General features: G+C 31.7%; 1 protein-coding gene across 1 annotated transcript; it reads left to right on the plus strand.

Annotated features, from left to right (window-relative positions):
* The first annotated feature begins 11,227 nt into the window (after positions 1 to 11,227).
* LOC129989093 (uncharacterized) lies at positions 11,228 to 15,380 on the plus strand. The gene is made up of 3 exons (XM_056097417.1): positions 11,228 to 11,386; positions 13,420 to 13,632; positions 14,227 to 15,380. Exons 2-3 carry the CDS (start codon positions 13,431 to 13,433, stop codon positions 15,231 to 15,233), a joined length of 1,209 nt encoding a protein of 402 aa, XP_055953392.1. The 5' UTR covers positions 11,228 to 11,386; positions 13,420 to 13,430; the 3' UTR covers positions 15,234 to 15,380.
* The last annotated feature ends 3,760 nt before the right edge of the window (positions 15,381 to 19,140 follow it).

Below are 19,140 nucleotides of genomic sequence, written 5' to 3' on the forward strand. Positions count from 1 at the left end.
AAATTCACAATTTTTTTTTATTTTTTTTATTTTAAAGTGCATTTATTTAGCTTTCTAAATCTGTATTTATTTTTCTCCTACGATTGATAGAAATGGAGATATGAAGATTTATGTAATTCAAAAGAGTCGAAAACGAAACCGGAAGTGCTTACCGGAAGTTGAATGTTTTTCGTCGTTTCATCAAACATACGCTCCTAAAATCATAAATTAATTATTTTTTTAAATTTATACAAAACTATGTGCAAGCCACCTAAATTTGAATTAATTTTCAGCTCTTTATATACAGAAAAGATTGGCAACAGCTGCTTCTCGAACATTGTTTGCGTTTGAAAACATCTGCTCGTCTCGTGTTATATGTTTATTTACTTTGCTTTTTCGAGTGAATACAGCTTAGTTTGATTTGAATATTTATTGCTTTTTGTTTAAAAAGTGTTTTAAATGGGTGGAAAAAGCATTAACAGAAGTAAGAAACGAAAGTTTCATGGAAATAGGCATTCTTCTTCCATGCAAGCTGCAGACTCTCAGGGGTGTTTGTGCTCCGGGGAAACTCCGGAATTCCGGGGATTTTGAACTTCGATACCCGGAAATTCCGGGGATCGTCGTTCAAAAGGAAGTAGGAATAATAATGAATTATTTATTTTGATCTGGGTAATTTTGTTTGCTTTGAAAGCAGAAAACGCAAGGTCAGTGTGTGTGGTGAAAACTTTTCCTTTCTTTCTCCAAAGGCAGTGATAATGCGTGAAAAGGGGGGAAAACTTCTTTTTTGTTCTTTCCTTATTGCGAGTTATGACTCATTCCCCCGGTTCTCGGACATTCTCTTCTGGATTCTTTTCGGCAAGTAGGCTCGGCAGAAAAAAAAGGGAGAGGCTTCGTTCGATCAGATGTGCGATCACGTGACCTGAGTTCAAAGGTCTTAATTTTGCAAAAAAAGTAATTCATTGAACTTTTATAATTAGGTCATTCAATACTTCATAATCGTAATTTTTCATTTCTTCCCCCCCCCCCCCTTCTCGAAACTCCAAAATGTCGGTAGTAAATCCGTAAAAGTTTCAGGGGATTTTTTGGGGTCCCACAAACACCCCTGGACTCTGTTGGTGTATCAGATTCAAAACAAAAGACTTGCAGCGAAAAGAAACTGCTGAATTCGCAGTTATGTGAAGATAATGTTCCGGATTTGAAAACAAATAACCTTTCTGGATTTTGAATTAGGGATATCGAGATATTAATAAGTGTTTTTACTCTTTTATGTTGTCCTTTATGCTTCAAAAGCAACTTGTATTTGATAGAGGATTCTACCTTTGGATTGTGTTCGAATTTCTGCCTCAAATGCAAGAATTGCTCCTTTTACAAAGGTTTTTCTTCATCTAAAAAGAAAAACACATCCAATGAAATAAACACTCGACTTGTGTGTGCACTTAGAATCATTGGAAAGGGTTATACAGCTGGAAAGAAATTTTTTGCTACCCTCAATTTTCCATCTTTTCTTTCCAAACAAGCATTCAGAATGCAGGAACTGAAGCTTCTTCGTGCTGCTCGTTCTGTTGCAGAAAATTCAATGAATATTGCTGCTACTGAGTTAAAAGACAATAAAAACCCTGCTGCTATTACTGAATGTGGTGTATCTGTTGATGGAACATGGCAACGGAGAGGGTTTTCATCACTGAATGGAGTAGTGAGTGCAATCTCTGTGACATGTGGTAAGGTGCTGGATATTGAAGTGATGTCTCAGTTTTGCCAATGGTGTCACACGAAAAAGCTGAATTTATCATGAGCATCAAAACATCAGTGTGCAAATCATAAGGGTTCATCTGGAAGTATGGAAGTGCTTGGTGCTTACAGAATATTTGAGCGTTCCAAGAGTTGTCGTAAACTCATTTATTCACAATACTATGGAGATGGTGACTCTAAGGGCTATGATACAGTTAAAGACATTTATGGGAAAGATTCCGTTTCAAAACTGGAATGCATTGGCCATATTCAGAAGCGAGTAGGCACTCGTTTGAGAAAATTAAAGTCATCGAATAAATCTCTTGGTGGCAAAGGGAAATTAACAGACTCCTTCATAAATAAGTTGCAAAATTACTATGGGATAGCAATTAGAGCTAATGCAGGGAATTTATTGCAAATGCAGAGTGCAACCATTGCTGCATTTGCTCATACATGTTCTAATAATAAACATCCCATGCATGGACAGTGCCCAACAGGAAAGGACAGTTGGTGTAAATATCAACGTGCAATTTCCTGTGGAAAAAAATTCAAAGAAACAAATGCAGGTCTTCCAAAGAACATTATTAAAATCATTAAGCCAACATATATGCAGCTATGCGATCAAAACTTATTGAAAAAATGCTTACACGGTAAGGCTCAAAATGCCAATGAAAGCTTCAATAATCTTTTGTGGACAATAATTCCCAAAAACACATTTGTGGAGCTACAGACTTTACGTTTGGGAGCATCAATAACTGCAATAATTTTCAATGATGGATTTTATGGTCTCTTGGCATTTTTTTTGAACTGGGAATAACTCCTGGGGATTATACCCTGAGACACTTCCTTTCTCTCGATAAAAAAAGAATCATCACGTCAAAAAGGCAGTCATTGGGTACAACAAAAGTTGCCAGGAAAAAATTAAGAGCTGTTAGAAAGAAGAAAACAGATAAAATTGTTAACAAAGAAGGTGTATCATATAAATGTGGTGAATATTAATAAAAATAAAGAGAGATATTTTTCATTAAACACAATTAAAAACTTTAAATGCATTTTTTGAGGAACTTTAATTTTGTAAAAATTTTGATACGCAAAACATGATATCTCAAAATATTATGAATATTTTTTAATGAAATTTTGTATGTATGTTATTTATACTATCCTAAAGGCAATGAACTAGGATTATAGTTTTGAGATGAATAGTTTTTTTATTTAGAGCTCATTAATGTTGTTTATGCATAAGAATTTTGATAAATTTTCAGTTAGGAAATACTCGAACTGCTATAACTTTCTTATAAATGCAAATATTTCTTAGATCCTAGTTCATTGCCTTCACTAAAGCTCTAACTATATTTTGTAGAAAAAGAATTTGAAAATTTTGATTAGAATTCTTGTTAGGATGTTTTGCGTTTTACACCAATTTTCACAGTTTTTTACCCAAATTTCCCCATTTGACTGAGTTGCAAATTACATAAAACTTTTTAAATGGTATTATTCATTGTTTTGAATTGCAATAAACTAAAAATGAAAATTAAACAGTTTTTTCAAAAATTTGTCTTCGCACGTAGACAGATACCTTTTAGAAGAAATATTTTATTCGTGCTTTTATAATTAAAACTGTTCAAGAGCTGGTATGGGGAAGATTGAACTCCGAAAAATACATACTATTGTTTTAAACACAGTTTTCTGGAACAATAAAATTTTTATTTTATTTATTTTTTAATTTATTATTTTTACATGCTGTCTGATATCTTGCTTTAAGTAAATAATTTCCGCCACAATGCTAGAAGATGTAATTTTAAACATTTGCTATTTTATTTATTCCTTTTCTAAAAGTAAACTTATTCATATTTCTGTATTATACTCACAGCATTTCAGACATTCTATAATATGCGTACAAGCATTGCATTTTCTTCAAAAAAATCTTTTGTCGTCTAAATAGCTGATGAAGTCCTTACTTCCCAGGAGAGACCAGGACATATGTTTAAACCCAGATGTTCAAGGAATTGCATTTGTTATACTGTCATCAGTTATCCCCCTACTTTTGCGTGGGAATATGACATATTCAAAACATAAGATTCCTTTTCTAACGACTAAGGGCATGAAGTGTAGCATGAGTTATTTAACTATGATGAATTTTATTTTATGAGCAATAATTTTCTACATATGAATTAGACTATTGCTTAATTTGAAAGGTTATAACTAAATACTAAAAACATAGAACGGCAGCTGTTGATCCTACAAATAAAGGCAAGTATCTCATACTAACAATATATAGAATAGTACATATTACTATAATTATCTTTTTAAATGCTGCAACTGGTTATTGTAATTATCCTTTTTGAGGAAAGTGTTCGAGAATCATTTTCAAATTCTATGCAATTTCGGTGTTGTTTTTTTAACTAAAGTACTGAATTGTTGTATACTATTTTTTCCATTTATAAAATGAAAAATAGAAATTTTTCGTAGAAATTTTTCCGAAAATTCTTGATTAGTTATATTTTACACAGAATAATTTTGCTACTAATTCTCAACAAAGCAGTTTTAATATAAGCAGATCTTACATATTGTACATTTCCACTAACTTTTAATTGAATGTCCTGAAGGAGTTTTAAAACCTAGCTTGCTGCAACAAACGCAAGTTCTTTTACTACCATCAATTTCCCTTTTCTCGTGGTTGTATTCTGCTGGACTAAAATCAGAATTAGCCTTTTTGCGACATCCTTCCTTTCCAAGTTCTAACTTGAAATCATAAAGTTGATAAATTCGTTTTAGTGGCGGAGAATTCGTTACCTTCATTAAAATCAAAGTTTTGTTAACAGCTGCATTAAGGAGAAATGAAAATATGTACACCACCATTTCGATGATTTTCTCACTACAGAAAAATATTTTATGAATTGATCGGCTAAATCAACATTTCCCATGTTTCTATTATGTTGTACGAAAAGTACTGAGAATTCAACTGGTAATTTTTCGGCTCCTTTTCTCCTATACACCTCACAAATTTTAGTTTTTATATTGGTTGAAATAATAGAAATTTGTTTTGGTTTTTATCTAATCAACCATGCACAATAGATTTGGAGCATGATTGGATTGAAAGTAGAAATTGTATGATTTTATTTTAATTTTAAACTTTTCATTTCTGAGTGCAAATTTTTTCAATTAGTCATTGCAGTTCCACAAGCAAAAATTCCAACTTTATGTAAATCCAACAATAAATTCACAGTTAAGAAAAAAGCGATCAAAATATACTGCATGATTTTTATTTTCTAAGTATTCCAAACCATTCCTTGTTGTCAAACTTTCAGCAATACGTCTAGGAATTCAAGATATATTCGAAATGTGGAATGCATAACATCCTTATTTTTATACCTTGTTTTGCTAATTTCAGAGGCATTAACTGAATTATTCCTAAATGATTTTTAAATTTGACAAGAGCTTATGTAATTGTTCAAATTTCTGCTGTAGGCTTATTGAAATTTCTGCTGTGTAGGCTTATTGAAATTTCTGCTATAGGCTTAAAAATTTCCATAAACTTTTCCTGAATATGCTTTTGTAAAGGCCTTACTTTGTGAGAGGAAGCGAAACCATTTTCATTCTTCTTTAGTTCTGATTCCCTATCAGATATGTGAAAATAAACTTAATTTTCTATATTTGTTTTTTTTTCTATCATGCTTTTTTCTCTTTCATTTCCATGGGTTACGGTTTTCGTCCAATAGTCCGTTCATCTTGGCATCTTGAGTTTGCTCATAAAAATAAAACTGTAAAAAGTGCCCAACTTTCTTTTACGTATGCGATTGGATACCAAAACCTATCTTCATATCTACGTTGCTGCGCTCAATATTGCGCCTACTTATTCGTGTTGAATCTCATTTGTTCACATATTTCATCAATCTAATACAGTTTTGAATATTGAAAAGTTGAAGAACCTGTCTGTAAAATATGTATTGGACCCGAAATTGATCAAATTTCGGAATGGAAATATTTTGATTTTCTATCAAATTTAATTTCCATTCTATAATTTGTTCCGAATTTTCATTTTGGCAAACTTCAATACCTTCTTCCCTATCAATCATTTTCTAACAAAGTAGATTTATTTTCATCTTGAAAATAATTTGAACTGTTAAATCCAGAATCTTCATTATCACTTAAAGATAAATCAGATTCATCTGTACCATCAAACAATGTTTCATTAATTTCTTCTTGAGTTAAAATTTTCCTATATTCTGGCAAGAGATTTTAGAAGCTAGCGAGCAGAAAACATACTGTGAATTAAGTATCTGCCTTCATATACTTTCTGGAGACACTAATCAACAGCGACACTGAGAAAGAAAGCAACCACTATTAAAAAAATAAAATCGCTTCGCTTCGACCGTTCTGTGGATGTTTGAATGACCAGCGGCCTCGATTGAAGTCAGAAGGTTAAAACATAAATGCTAAAAAAAGGAAATCAATGGGACGAAAAAAAATTAATTTTTTCACACCTTTAATAAATTTTATGATTATTCACAGCAATATTTTTTCTGTCAGCAATGAATATGGAGAATTCATCGGTGAGCTCCGAATCACCCTGGTTGCCGACAAATAGTCATGTGTTGCGAGAGAACAGACCTCACTGTCGTCATTCAAAGTCGACTCCAGTCTACAGGACAACTTTGAAAGGCTGATCTGATAGATATGGGAACGACAGGGAAAACCAAATTCTACGGTATCCTGTGTCACATCAAATAGATCGGAAGAGCCTGGTTTGCAGCCCTCGTGATATCGGACTATTTGCAATTCTGGAAAACCAGGCTTAGTAGCCGTTGTGATATCGGCTGTTTGCGGCAGAGAAGATTGGGTTGCAAAAGCCCAATGATGAAGGCAGCCATTGATAATGCGGTGATGGTTTCTTCGAGGAGTTCGGATCTCCTGTTATGATTGCAGCGGCGGCAGATTGAAATCAGTGGATGATTGAATTTGGAGGTTTGCAAAGGAAGTTTATGTCTCCATATCTTGTTCGAAATGAATGCTTCTGATCAGACGATTCCCTTTTTATATATCAGAGAACATGAAACCAGACCAAACCATAACAATAAATAGAAACTTTCGTTATCTAACGACTGGAAAATGTGGCTGGGACTAAAACGAAACTCTGAAAGGCGCTCTTCGTAATCTGATCTCTGTCGGCAAATCTGGATCGGACGATAAAAATAAAATAGGAAACTCTCAAGGATTCTTTTCACAATCCATTCGACCAACATCTGAAAAAGTTTGAATCTGCTAAATTCAGCATTCATCTTCCCAAATAACAAATTATGTAAGCATCTTGAGGATTATAATTTTGAACTCCAGAAAAATTTGTTTATTTGACAAAGGAAATGGTGCATGGATATTGACTGTTGGGTTGCTAGTCGAGAAATAAGTTGGTACCATATATACCGTTGGTTGGCATTGCATGATCACCAAACCAGATGTGAAAAAGAAACGTGGGACCAGTATAATTTTTAAAAAATCGGATGCTTATAAACAATTGTCTATAAAAGGTGACTTACTTTGGCCGCGAACTCATTCCGCAACTCGCACTTCACTTGCAAATATCAATTATTCTCGTGCTCTGATTTAAGAATTTTATACTATACATTGTTATGTCCCTGAAGAACTTAAAGTTGCCCAGTATTTTGATTTGCATTTGTGTTTAACACGCGCAAAATCCATCACATTTATATCACCATGGTTACACCATACATCTGATTTTTGTTCTGATATGTTGTCTTGAGGCACGCGCAGTATGACGACTACGGAGTTTCTAAAACGCTTCACATATCTCGCGAACACATGGAGGTAGATCTTTCATTTTTTACACAAGAAGGTTCAAGGGTTTAAGTGTTGTTCCATATGTTCGGTTCGACATGTGCAATACGATATATATCCAAAAATATGTATATCTTTTACATATACATATTTGTAAAATCATGTATATCAATAAAAACATGTATATTTTATTTACCATTTGATTGCTTTCAGATTTTTTTTCCCTGAAGAGGATCAAAAGTTTCTATCTCCATTTTATCTAGATGGTTCTCGGATTCGAATTTATCCTGATTGATCGTGTTTGATGTCAAGCAATTTATGTTGGCCTGTAGTTTTCATATAAAGCCCCAATTCGGAAATGGAGAGTCTAGGATTCGATTTCAGTATCGAAAATTTTCAGCTAGCATCACTACTCTCAGAAGATAAAAATTTCTTCGTCTTATGATTAATACTTTAGAAAATATGATGAACTGCGGTGGTCTGGTGGTAAGGTCTCGCCTCCGAAACCGATGGGTTTCAGGTTCGAGATCTGATTCCACCGAAGAACCGTCGTGTAAGTGGGTGCACGCTAAATCCGTCCGGGCCAAAAGCCCTCCTCCTGGTGCGGTGTGGAGAAGGGGGTTCCAGCTCAGGTGTCGTCCTCATCATCTGATCGATCTTCAAAATTACGAGGTCCGTTCCAAAATAGCCCCAGTGTTGCTTTAAAACGGGGCGTTAATGTAATTAAACTAAACTTAGAAAATATGAGCTTTCAAATCTCGGAAGTGCAAATTTTTATATTGCGTTTCAAGCTGTGTTTGCATCCGAATCATGCAACTATATGTGATAAATACATAAAGCGTATGCAGAACGTAAGTCAGCAAGACATACTCGGGTTTATCTCCCTCTCTTTGGAAGGTCAGAAATAAACTTTGCATCGAATTTTCTGTCTTTTTGACAATTAGAGTCATTCTGCCAATGTGCAATACACACATTATTCTTCTGAACACTCGTAACGATGCTTCGTATCTAATCGTTGCTTGCATCAGGAACCGGGATCTGATTCTTAGATTCGGATTTTCGATGTCTTTTTGCGTTCGAATTATAGGGTCGATTGAACTTAAATTATAAAGTTGACACGGATCGGGGAGGCATCTTCAATCATAAAAGCTTCACCTTATCAGGTTATAGCGCAAAAACGAAATTCCTTAAGTTTGAAGCCCCACTACGTATGGAGGATTCACAGCGATATAATTTAAAAGCATCTAACTTGTAATATCCACATATACTCTTTTAAACTAAATGAAAGCCGCCGTGGCGAAAATTATGAAAAAAGCGTCTATGGTAATTCGCATTGATGTACATTCAACTCGAAAAAGACAAAGTTGCAATCGATCCCAAACCCAAAAGGGCATATGCATTGACAAGAAATGCTTTATGAAAACATTTAATGTTTTCGGAAACCAAACAGAAATTTAAAAAACAGAATACAATGATTGGGCGAATAATATTTTTGAGTCTGGCTCTTGTGACCTTGATGATACGTGCATATTGCGTAATGAATTTCACGTGAGAGTCACATTTTTGGTTGAGAGGTTATAAAATCCCGCATCTTCGGCCATTGAGTTCACTCTATAATGGGTATCTCATTTGCACGGATGCTTTATCTTTCAATGAAAACTGATATTGCCATTTAAACGACTTTTTTCCACTTCCTGTTTGCGGGTTTGCTGTTGCTTGATTAAGATTTTTTTAGCAAGATTTTTATTTTTGTTCCCAGAGCTGGAATCTGAAGTATGATGATATTAATCAACTTTTAATGGTTATTGCTATATTCTTACAGCTCTTGACTTAAATCGTGGAAGAAAATGAAGGCTTAGTGAAGGTAGGGTGGTTGCTAGAAACATCTCACGGTATTTCCCAATTTTAAATCTTTTTTATTAGATGCTGAAAGCACAGAGAAAGATTTGGTTTTCTTTATATTACATTGAAATTGAGGAAAGATGGTGGAGCTTAAGGTGGATCGATGGAAATTTTTAAAATGATTTTTTGAATGTATTGCACCATATATCTGCAAAAGAATGAGTGAATAAATGTATAATTTTAAAATTTTGCCATTAAAATGTCTTTAGAAAAAAAATTGAAAATTTTTAACGAGGCCCAGACATTTAAAAAAGACTTTGGATGGGCTCATAAAAGTTTCAAATCACACAGGAAGATAAAGGAAAAATTTGTGGGATAAGAAATCGCTTTATATTATTTCTCAAAAATAAATAAATAAATTTAAAAAAAAGTACATGTTTATTTTAGGCAGTATTTTATTCAAGCTTTCATTTTCCTAGATTTGAAAAAGAAACCCAATTATTTCAAAAAAAATCATTTTCTCACGAACTGTCATTGCAAATAGTAGGGTGAAAAGGATCTTTTCTTTTTAATGATTATCAGTAAGCAAAGCAGTACAGTAGAAAAGGATCTCTGAAAACTTTCCTTCCCTCCTAACACTGGAAGTAATTTTTTTAAAGACGACACTTTCTTCTGTTGGACATAAAAAACTTGGATTGTTTGCTGAATAATACAATTGTCAAAGTGTAGTTTTACAAATTTCTGGGAATAAGCCTTTTACGGTGCTTCCCAGGTGTTGTCAAAACTGCCATGCCATCCAATGTTAAAATTTCCAGTTGTCTAAGAATTTTATCATAACTCAAGGAAGAACTATCCTCAAAGATTTCGCTGAAACTTCCCCAGAGCAAACTTTCAACATTATGCATAATATGAAGTATTTGTGATTTTAAAGTCTGCCATTTCTTAAACTAAAAGGATATTTTGAAAGATTGTAAGATTTAAGAGACAAGGAAAAAAAGTAATAATAAATAGGAAAGGTTAGCAAAATATAAAAGTAAGCTAAGCTAATATAAAGAAAAGCGCTACTACGGTTAAAGCGAGAAAATGTATGTTTAACAGCTTTTTTTTACTGTCTCAAATTGATGCCAAGAAGAAAAAGAAAAACCTTATACATCCGGCCGATCCCTCCTATTCGAAATGGATCTTTTCAACAGAAACCTGTTTCTGTAACTACCGCCATAAGCGAAGACATTTGGACAAAAGTATTCAGGAAAAAAAAGTAAATAATAACTAAACAAGTAATGAATAAACAACAATTTTCCATTCCCAGCAGCTCTCTGGTGGTTAAACCTCTACAGTGTCCATGGGGACTTTCGTGGGACTGAACAAAAGGAAAGAAAATAGACACATCAGGGTATTTGTTTCGAAATGGAAACAATATCGGTCCTTATACATTTTTGAGCGACTGTATGTAATAACGATAATTAGGTTTCTTCGTTATGAAACACATTAATTATTTTTGAATATTTCATTATATTTGCCAAAATGATGCAGGAACGAAATCGTGAGTTGAGGATAATATTTTGAAATGTGCAAGTGGTGAAAACTCATTAAAATAATTAGAGATGATTATTTATTAGTGCAATAAATATTGAAAATGAAATGCCTACATTCTGATAAATAAATCGAATTTTATTGTCATCGAAGTTTATCTATTACGTCATAGTAATTAGTTCCAAGAATTCAAATTTATTAAATAATTTTAAATAATTTTTTTCCGAAGTTATTTCTATTATATAGTTTTATATATATTTATTTAATAAAATAAACAGCTATTGGTTAACTTGTTTTCTTTTTATTGATCGTTGTGGGTAATCGCGGAAGAATACTAACGTGACGTCAAAATCGATTACACAACAACTTGATATCGCATCATTTTTCCATGTAATTCCAAAGAGATTAAACGTATTTGCGTTGGCTGTCTTCAGAAGTATCATGGAGTAGTGTTTTTCTTTAAAAGCACTTGCACCATTTGGTGCCCCAGCACAAAAATAGTCATCATGGCGTAAGTTTATTTTTAATATTTACTTAAATTTATGTTTAAATTATATAATTCAAAACTCCGCCATCTTTTACTTCCGTGTGTCATCAGATGTAAATAATGGCAAGGAGTAGTTTATTATAGAAAACAAAATTTTGTATTGGAAAAAAGAACCAAGAATTTTTTAGAAAAGAGTTAAAAATGGTTTTAAAATATAGCAATATGAATGTAAAGTTATTTTCGATTCTTTCGTTTTGTTATGTTTCGTTATGTAAGTGATCGTTATCGAGCATAGCAGAATACTTTATTTATTATTACTATAATTTTTTATAACGCATTGTTATTCAGTTTAATTTTGAATCCTTAAGTTGCTACTTTGGTCTTTTTCCATTCAGGGCATAAGCATTAAAAAAAATGAGTGTGTATTAACGAAGAAAAATTATATAATAGTTTTTCAACTAGTATGAGAGAAATAATGTTTAGTTTGGTTTTTAACTAATTCAGTTACAAGATTGAATTGGTTAAATACTGTAAAATTACCCCAATATACAAAGCATATTTTATATTTATCAAAAGAATAAATTTAAAATTTAAAAAATGGGTGACCTCAATTTCTATCTTATATCTTAAGTCATTGAAACTTTATCATATGTTTTCTGCAGCATGGTCCTATGTGATCCTTGAACTTTGAAACTCTAACAAATAATGCTAATTTATCATAGCCATACATGGAAAGTTTATATATATTTTTTTAATGTTCACCTAATCTAAAATTTTTAAGCGTTGTTGTAAATCGTTAATTGTATAACTATTGTTTTAACTTATTTCATAATGTATGCGAATGAAGATTTGACTGTGATCCATAATTGAATTTGATTGCATTGATCCATAATTTCATTTCATTTCATTTCATATATTTTTTCAAGTAATTAATTAAAAGCATCCTTATTTAAAATTATTATTTTTGAACTCTATACATACAAACAGTATGCAATTTACTAAATGGTCTTTAGCATATTTATTTCTGTTGCTTTCTTGTTGGAAGATGAGTCTAAGGAAAAATTATAAAGAAGAATAAACATACCAATTAAAATGACCTAATTCTATGGAACTTTTCAATCCGATTTATTAATTTGAAGATGTAAAATCCTTTTCTGATGAATAAGTTAATCACATTTTCTATACAAGTTTTTAGCTTCAAGTTATTTACAAATGTGCATCATTAATAAATGTCTGTAATAGTTTTTGAGTGGCTATAAAATTTTGATGTACTTCCACCAAGTTCTGATTTGTTATATAAATAGTTATGTAAAAAAATATTACAAAAATACTTCTCATTCATTTATTCATTAAAAATTGTCTTATTTGATAATTTATAGATTATCAATAATTTATGCTTAATAGAGATAATTAAAATTAACTATTATTTAAGGAGTGAATTAAAAGTTCAACGTAGAAATGGTAACATTTTACAAAAAGTTTTGTTAAAATTTCAGTTTTTCTACTATAACCAATAGTTATTAAATTGCCTTTTTAAAATAAAGTAATTAATTGCGTTGAAGATAGGATACCAAATTCTCAGAAATCTATCTAAAATGAAAAATATTAAGTTGTTTTTATATATTTTTCATAATGTATTTTAATATTAAGTGTAAGAAAATAACTTTTATATTAAATTTTTTTAAAAAAAATCAGAAAAATAAGTTTGAAATGCCGCAAGGAAGTTGAAAAAACTTTCAGGAGTAGATTTAATGTTATAGCTAGTGAATTAAATATATAGAATGTTTAGAGGAGGGCTTAAATTTTAATATCAGAATCCAGTTTGTTAGAATTTCAGTGTTGAACATAATATGCAAAATTTAATTTGATCTTTCTGTAATCTTGGTTTAATTCTATTTTAAAAAATTAAACTGTATTTATTTAAGTTAATTAAAAAATTTTAAAAACTTCCTTATGACTTGTACAAAACCTTAGCATTTTTTTTGTATGAACAAAATTGTGAAAAGTGTATGAAATGTAATTTAAGTCATATTAATTATTGCTTTTGTTTATTCCAGGCTTTTCCACAATGTGTTTTCTACGTTCTCCTCTCTTAACCGGGTGGTCAGAGTCAAACAAAATGATCGAATACGAACCACTAATCTGGGAAGGGTGGCAAGAGGATGCCACCCTCTTTCCAGCTACTGAGCCCAATGGCATCCTCAATTTCGATGAGCTCCTCGGTGGCAAGATCAATAATGATTTACCCCTTGAAGCTGCTGATTGTAATGGTATGTGTGATGCTGTTTTACTTATGAATTTATCATTTACCATGTTATTTCTATAACATTTGTTGTTGTTCAGCCTTTTAAACTAAAAATTTTAATCTAGTTTTGAATTTATTTCTTAATTTTATAGATATTAAGCTAGTGTCTGCAGTAAGAATTTTGCTTAAGATTATTTACTTATTTTTGTTATTTCTGTTAAATCTTCAAGAGACATCTAGAAGAATACCTAGTGCTTCTTGATTACCTTTCCCTTCTCTCTCAGAATAGTATATTGTAGTGTTTGATATTCTTTTTTTTTTTTTTTTTTTTTTTTTTTGTAAAAATCCTTAGTATTCCTTGAAAGGCTATATTATCGCTGAATTCCAATTCTGCTATGTATTTGTTGCAATAATGCCCCCCCCCCTTCTTCTTTTTTGATATAACATCCTCAAGTTTTCATCTTGTCTGCCTCTTTGTTGCTTTATACTTTTTTTGTATAGTTTTTAATAAATTTTTTTGCAAAGTTAAACTTTTAGTGTACTTACAAATAAAAAATTTATTAGTATCCTAAAGGAGAAGTAGTTCATTATTTTCTTATAGATTTTTATTTTGTTTCAGATCTTAATTGGCTGGATGAAAAAGTAGATTTATCTACCATCCTTCAAACTCCACCAACTGAAGAAGAATATCGTCTCATAGATGATGCTGTCAATCTTCTTTTTGATTCAAGCAATATAGATTCTTATTTGTCATCAGATCTTGCCAAAAATGAATCGGATATATATGACACCAGCATAAATAGCACTCAAGACCAGGCAGCTTCTTCGAATGATTTTTCTTTCACTGCTCCTAGTTATGAAGCTATATCTGAAGCTGGTTCTCCTGCACCAAGCTTTGCTGATAAATCTGAGTACCTAACATCTACTGGAATATGCTTATCACCACCAGGACAAGTCGTACCTGCTGAGATTTGCCAGTCACCATCTTACAGCAGTACTCCTAGGGAGAGATCACCATCAAGAGATTTTTCACAATCCCCTAGTGAAATATCTAATTGCAGTACTCCTGGGGGACAATCTACGTCTGATGACTTATGCCAGTCTCCTCCAGATTTCAGCTGTTTTCTTGGATCCCCTGAATCCTCGGATGTGTATAGCCCAGCTCCAAGTGAATTAACATCAAGTTCTGTCAGCGAAGAGGCAACTGCTGAATCTTCTGTTTCTGTCATGGTATGTGATATAAGTCCCGAAACCATCTTGTCTGACAGTGAAGATCTTAGTATTGAAGAGGTTACAAGGTCTGTAAGGAAAAGGAAATTTGTCAACAATGGAAAGGAAATACCAAAGATCAGAGTTTCCTTAGATAATGTGTTCCATCCGTACAAGAAAACTGAAGGTGGCAGACCTCGTAACAAAAATGACAGAAAGAAGGTCCAGAACAAAGAGGCTGCAGCAAGGTATCGAATGAAGAAAAAGTTGGAGCAAAGAGAGATCATGGATGAGGTATCTACTCTGGAATCCGAACAGAAAGATTTACAGAAAAAGCATGATTCCCTGGTCTCGGAAATTAAATATTTAAAATCTCTTATGTGCGAAATTTTGCAGAAGAAAGGGGTACTTAAATAATTCATTTATCATTATTGTTCTTGTAGATGGGGTCCTCATTAGAAATTGTGTAGTTAATGGGCTCATTAGTACTCAACCACCTGTATTTTATGTCTTTATTTCTTTTTTTAATCATGTATCACCAAATAAAAGTTATGTAACTGAAAAGTGTTTTCTTTCCATTCTTTTATTTTCTTTGTGAAATTTTTTTGAAGATAACTCTTCTATTTAGGGAGAAAAATTTAAATCTTCATATAAATGTATAACGAACTATCTTTTCTCAACTATGAAAATTATATTTGTTTAACCAATGGGAAAAAAGTTGGAACTTTAGTTTTGAATGCTTAATTAAAGCTTTGAGTAGTAAGTGAAATTACCATCTATGGAAGATGAGATACTATAATAAAAACAATGTTCTCATTTGCATTCTAAATTGAATATTTATTGAACTATCGAGTAACTGAACTAGATTATTCAGTTTCAAGGTAATTTATGTATGAAGATCTTGAGTAAACTTATCAAGTAATATAATTTTTAAAAAAAGTATATGTAATATTTTGAGTAAATTTTAGAACAAGGTAATAGAGAGGAAACTTGACCATATCATTAAAATAACAATCATCATGAAAGTTCAATATATGATACTGCACATTAAATTTTGCTATATGAAGTAAATGTAAAGAATTTAATAGAAATCTTTACAATGATTTAATTTAATTAAATCATTTGTCATGAATATTGGAAGGATTGCGAAAAATTTCAAGCTTATTAACCTGCTAATCAAGCAATTAACTTGTATTCAAGTCATTTTGCGATGAAATATTTTGTAATATTTGATTTAACATGTTGAAAGCATCAAATAAGGCTTGGGTACATCAATGAAATTGTATAGGCTTAAGTTTATTTCTTTGGTCTATTAAATTTGAATTTAATTGAAAAAGGCAAAATGCCATGGATTTTGTAACCATCTGAAATAATGCATCAATATTTAAAAAAATACCATATTCTGTGCAACTAAAAACTATTTGACTATTGCACATTTTTTTAGTTACCTTTTTCAATTTTATCAAAACTCAATATGTAATCATAATTTTAAATTGAGAATATATATTTTTTTTCAATACGGATGTTGCATTTAGATTTGAATAAGGAGATCCATTTAAAAATTTAATTAGGTAACTAAACGGAATAAACATCCGTATGATTGACAATGAAAAATGCAAAGTGGTTATTTGAATTCTTGACTTTTTTAATGCTTGTACTTTTAGAAACATTCAATATTTACAACGGAATAAAACGTATGTCTTAGCAATGCATAAACGAAAAATGCGGTGTCATTTTTTATCGAGACATTTTAACATTTTTTTTACAAAATTGGTTACAGAAAGTCACCTATATGAAAATAATAATTCGTAGCGATGGATTCGAAACCAACACATTAAATTTGTTGGTTTCAAATAAAAATCCTTCTAGTTTTGCGAGGCACGGAAGTTAGGAAATGGAAACGGGAGAAGAGGTTGACCAAGGCAGGGACATACGGGGCAGTTGCCCAGATCCCCCAAATGGAATAGAAAGTTTATTTTACGTTTCCTTCTTTAACGAACGTTCTTCATTGCTGAAGTAGTGAAGCAGAGGGGGGGAGGCAAGGCCCCAATTATGGGAAATCGGGGCCCGAACGGGAGCAGGCGTCTCCAAATTATTTGACCTAAAATTTAACTTATTTTAAAATTATGAGATCTGCCTGAAAGTAGCACCCATGTTTGTTTAAATCAGGACGTAAATAAAACAAGTTTATAGCATGCATTGGCATATTTGTAAATAGGGCTGGCTTTACATTGAATGATCTTAAGAGGCACTCGTTTTATTATATAAAACTCATTTGTCCCTCGAACATTCATCCTCTTTAATTAATACGTTTGCAACTTTAGTTATAACTATAAATGTATTGATATATTAACTATAAAAGTACTTTATTTAATGCGTTGGAATTCAAGTTGATAAATACTAACTATTTTTTTCCTTTATTTCGGTATCAAATTGCTTTGTTAATTTAGAAAAGCAATTTTTGATATAAAATTTATTTCTATTTGAATTTATGTGTAAATATAAGTTTATATTAGAAAATGAGGAATAAAATTTTCTTTTATTCGAAACCAGGACCTGCATTTAAAAACTGCATTTTTTTTATAACAATTTTATTGTTCGGTTTCAATCGTTTTTTCTCATATACTCAATTCTCTATAGCTCCTTATCTCTTGCATATTATTCAACCTTTCTGGCAATCTTTTTTTTATATCAGTTTCAATGAAGGAAATGGTAAAATTTTCATCCTACAGTGTTCTATTTTGGAAAAAATTTATAAGATCGTTCGATCCAGTATTCATTTTCAGAGCATCAATTATTTTCCTTTCCCTTGTCTCAAACCTTTGTCAACAACAACAAACAAACAAAAAAAAAAACGTCATCATTCTTCTCAAATTCTTTGACATCCATTAAGTGCAACCTTTTGGAATTCAGAAGATAACAGTTTGTTGCTATATATTTGTGTTCAAGGAACCCGTACATTATAGCCTTGGGGAACAGTAATTTATGCTACATAGTGCTGCGATTCATTTTGACGTAACTTAAAATTGTGACTTTTCCAATTAATTTTGAATAATTCATTTATTAGTTAATTTCTGCTAACCTCTACAATTCAAACCATTTCGCCAATAGCTACCAAATTTGTCATTCAATTCTTTGGACGATGAAATGGTTTTTTGAAAAAATTAATTGGAATTTTAATTGAAAATTAAGCCAAATTTTAGGCATTTTTTCAGGAAAAGAGCCTACATTATTGTTGCACAGAAATAAATTTCACAACTTTTTAAGATTGAATATAAGTCAGCCATCTAACTCTCCGACCCGCAACGAAGGCACACGGATTTAAATCATAAAAACTGAATGACCGGACCGCCGCAACAGCAACGTTGGCGGGAACTGTGGTTGAGTCCTAAGGGCCGTCATCAGCCACGGTACAACCCTCCCCGAAGGAAGTACGTCCCGTCATCGATGGGAGGAGTCAGATCCCCCATCTATTAGTGTACCCTCCAGGGTGGCTAAGATTGAATATAAACCAATTGTATCAATTTAATAGTTGAGAAAAATTTTCCTAAATATTGGCAATTTTTAAAAAATAATTTTTTTGCCTGATTACCAACAATTGATTATATTGTTTTTTACCTTATCAAAATATATCCAAAAAATGTTGTCAGGATCAGAATTTTATGGAAGACTCAAATTCAAATATTTTCATTGTTTCATCGAATATTTTATCACGTAATTTTTTTTCCTTTGTTGAAATAAGTATTCCTGTTAATATCTGTGTACTTTAAGAATATTATATATATATATATATATATATATATATATATATATATATATATATAACAAGAAATTACTACCATATCATGAAGATTAAAAGATGGATGAACTGTATTTTTTACGTTTCTAATAGTGCTATGATGTCTTCGGACTGGTTCCCATTAGAATGGTTCTTGGACATACTGAACAGAATATATGTAAGATAATTAAAATATCTGATAGTTTGATGGAATTATGGACATGAACGATTTAAATGAAATTAAATATAACCAATATTCCCGATGAATCAAATAATAATTAGATTGTTGACTTATTGTAGACAGGTTTTGAGAATGAAATTAGATTTTTTCATTAGCACGGCATCAATTGTCAGGCTAAAATACTGGCGCAATTGTGATGAAGCACTGCGTTGTCGCCAAATATTGGCAATAAGTAGTATAATTAACTGAATATTTCCATCAGATCTTTTTCTGCCACTGTGCTGCTTTGCTACGTTGAATACGAATATCTAAATTGATCAAGTATGTGAAAAATAAATTACGATTATCGAAAGGATTAAAAATAA

This window comes from Argiope bruennichi, chromosome 10, assembly GCF_947563725.1.
Source record: "Argiope bruennichi chromosome 10, qqArgBrue1.1, whole genome shotgun sequence".
In the NCBI taxonomy this organism is placed as follows: Eukaryota; Metazoa; Arthropoda; class Arachnida; order Araneae; family Araneidae; genus Argiope; species Argiope bruennichi.

Bases quoted from the DNA above. Each gene is read 5' to 3' on its own strand.
- LOC129989093 (XM_056097417.1), top strand. From the start codon at position 13,431: ATGTGTTTTCTACGTTCTCCTCTCTTAACCGGGTGGTCAGAGTCAAAC. The intron at 13,633-14,226 runs GTATGTGTGATG...ATTTTGTTTCAG, and splicing joins TGAAGCTGCTGATTGTAATG to ATCTTAATTGGCTGGATGAA.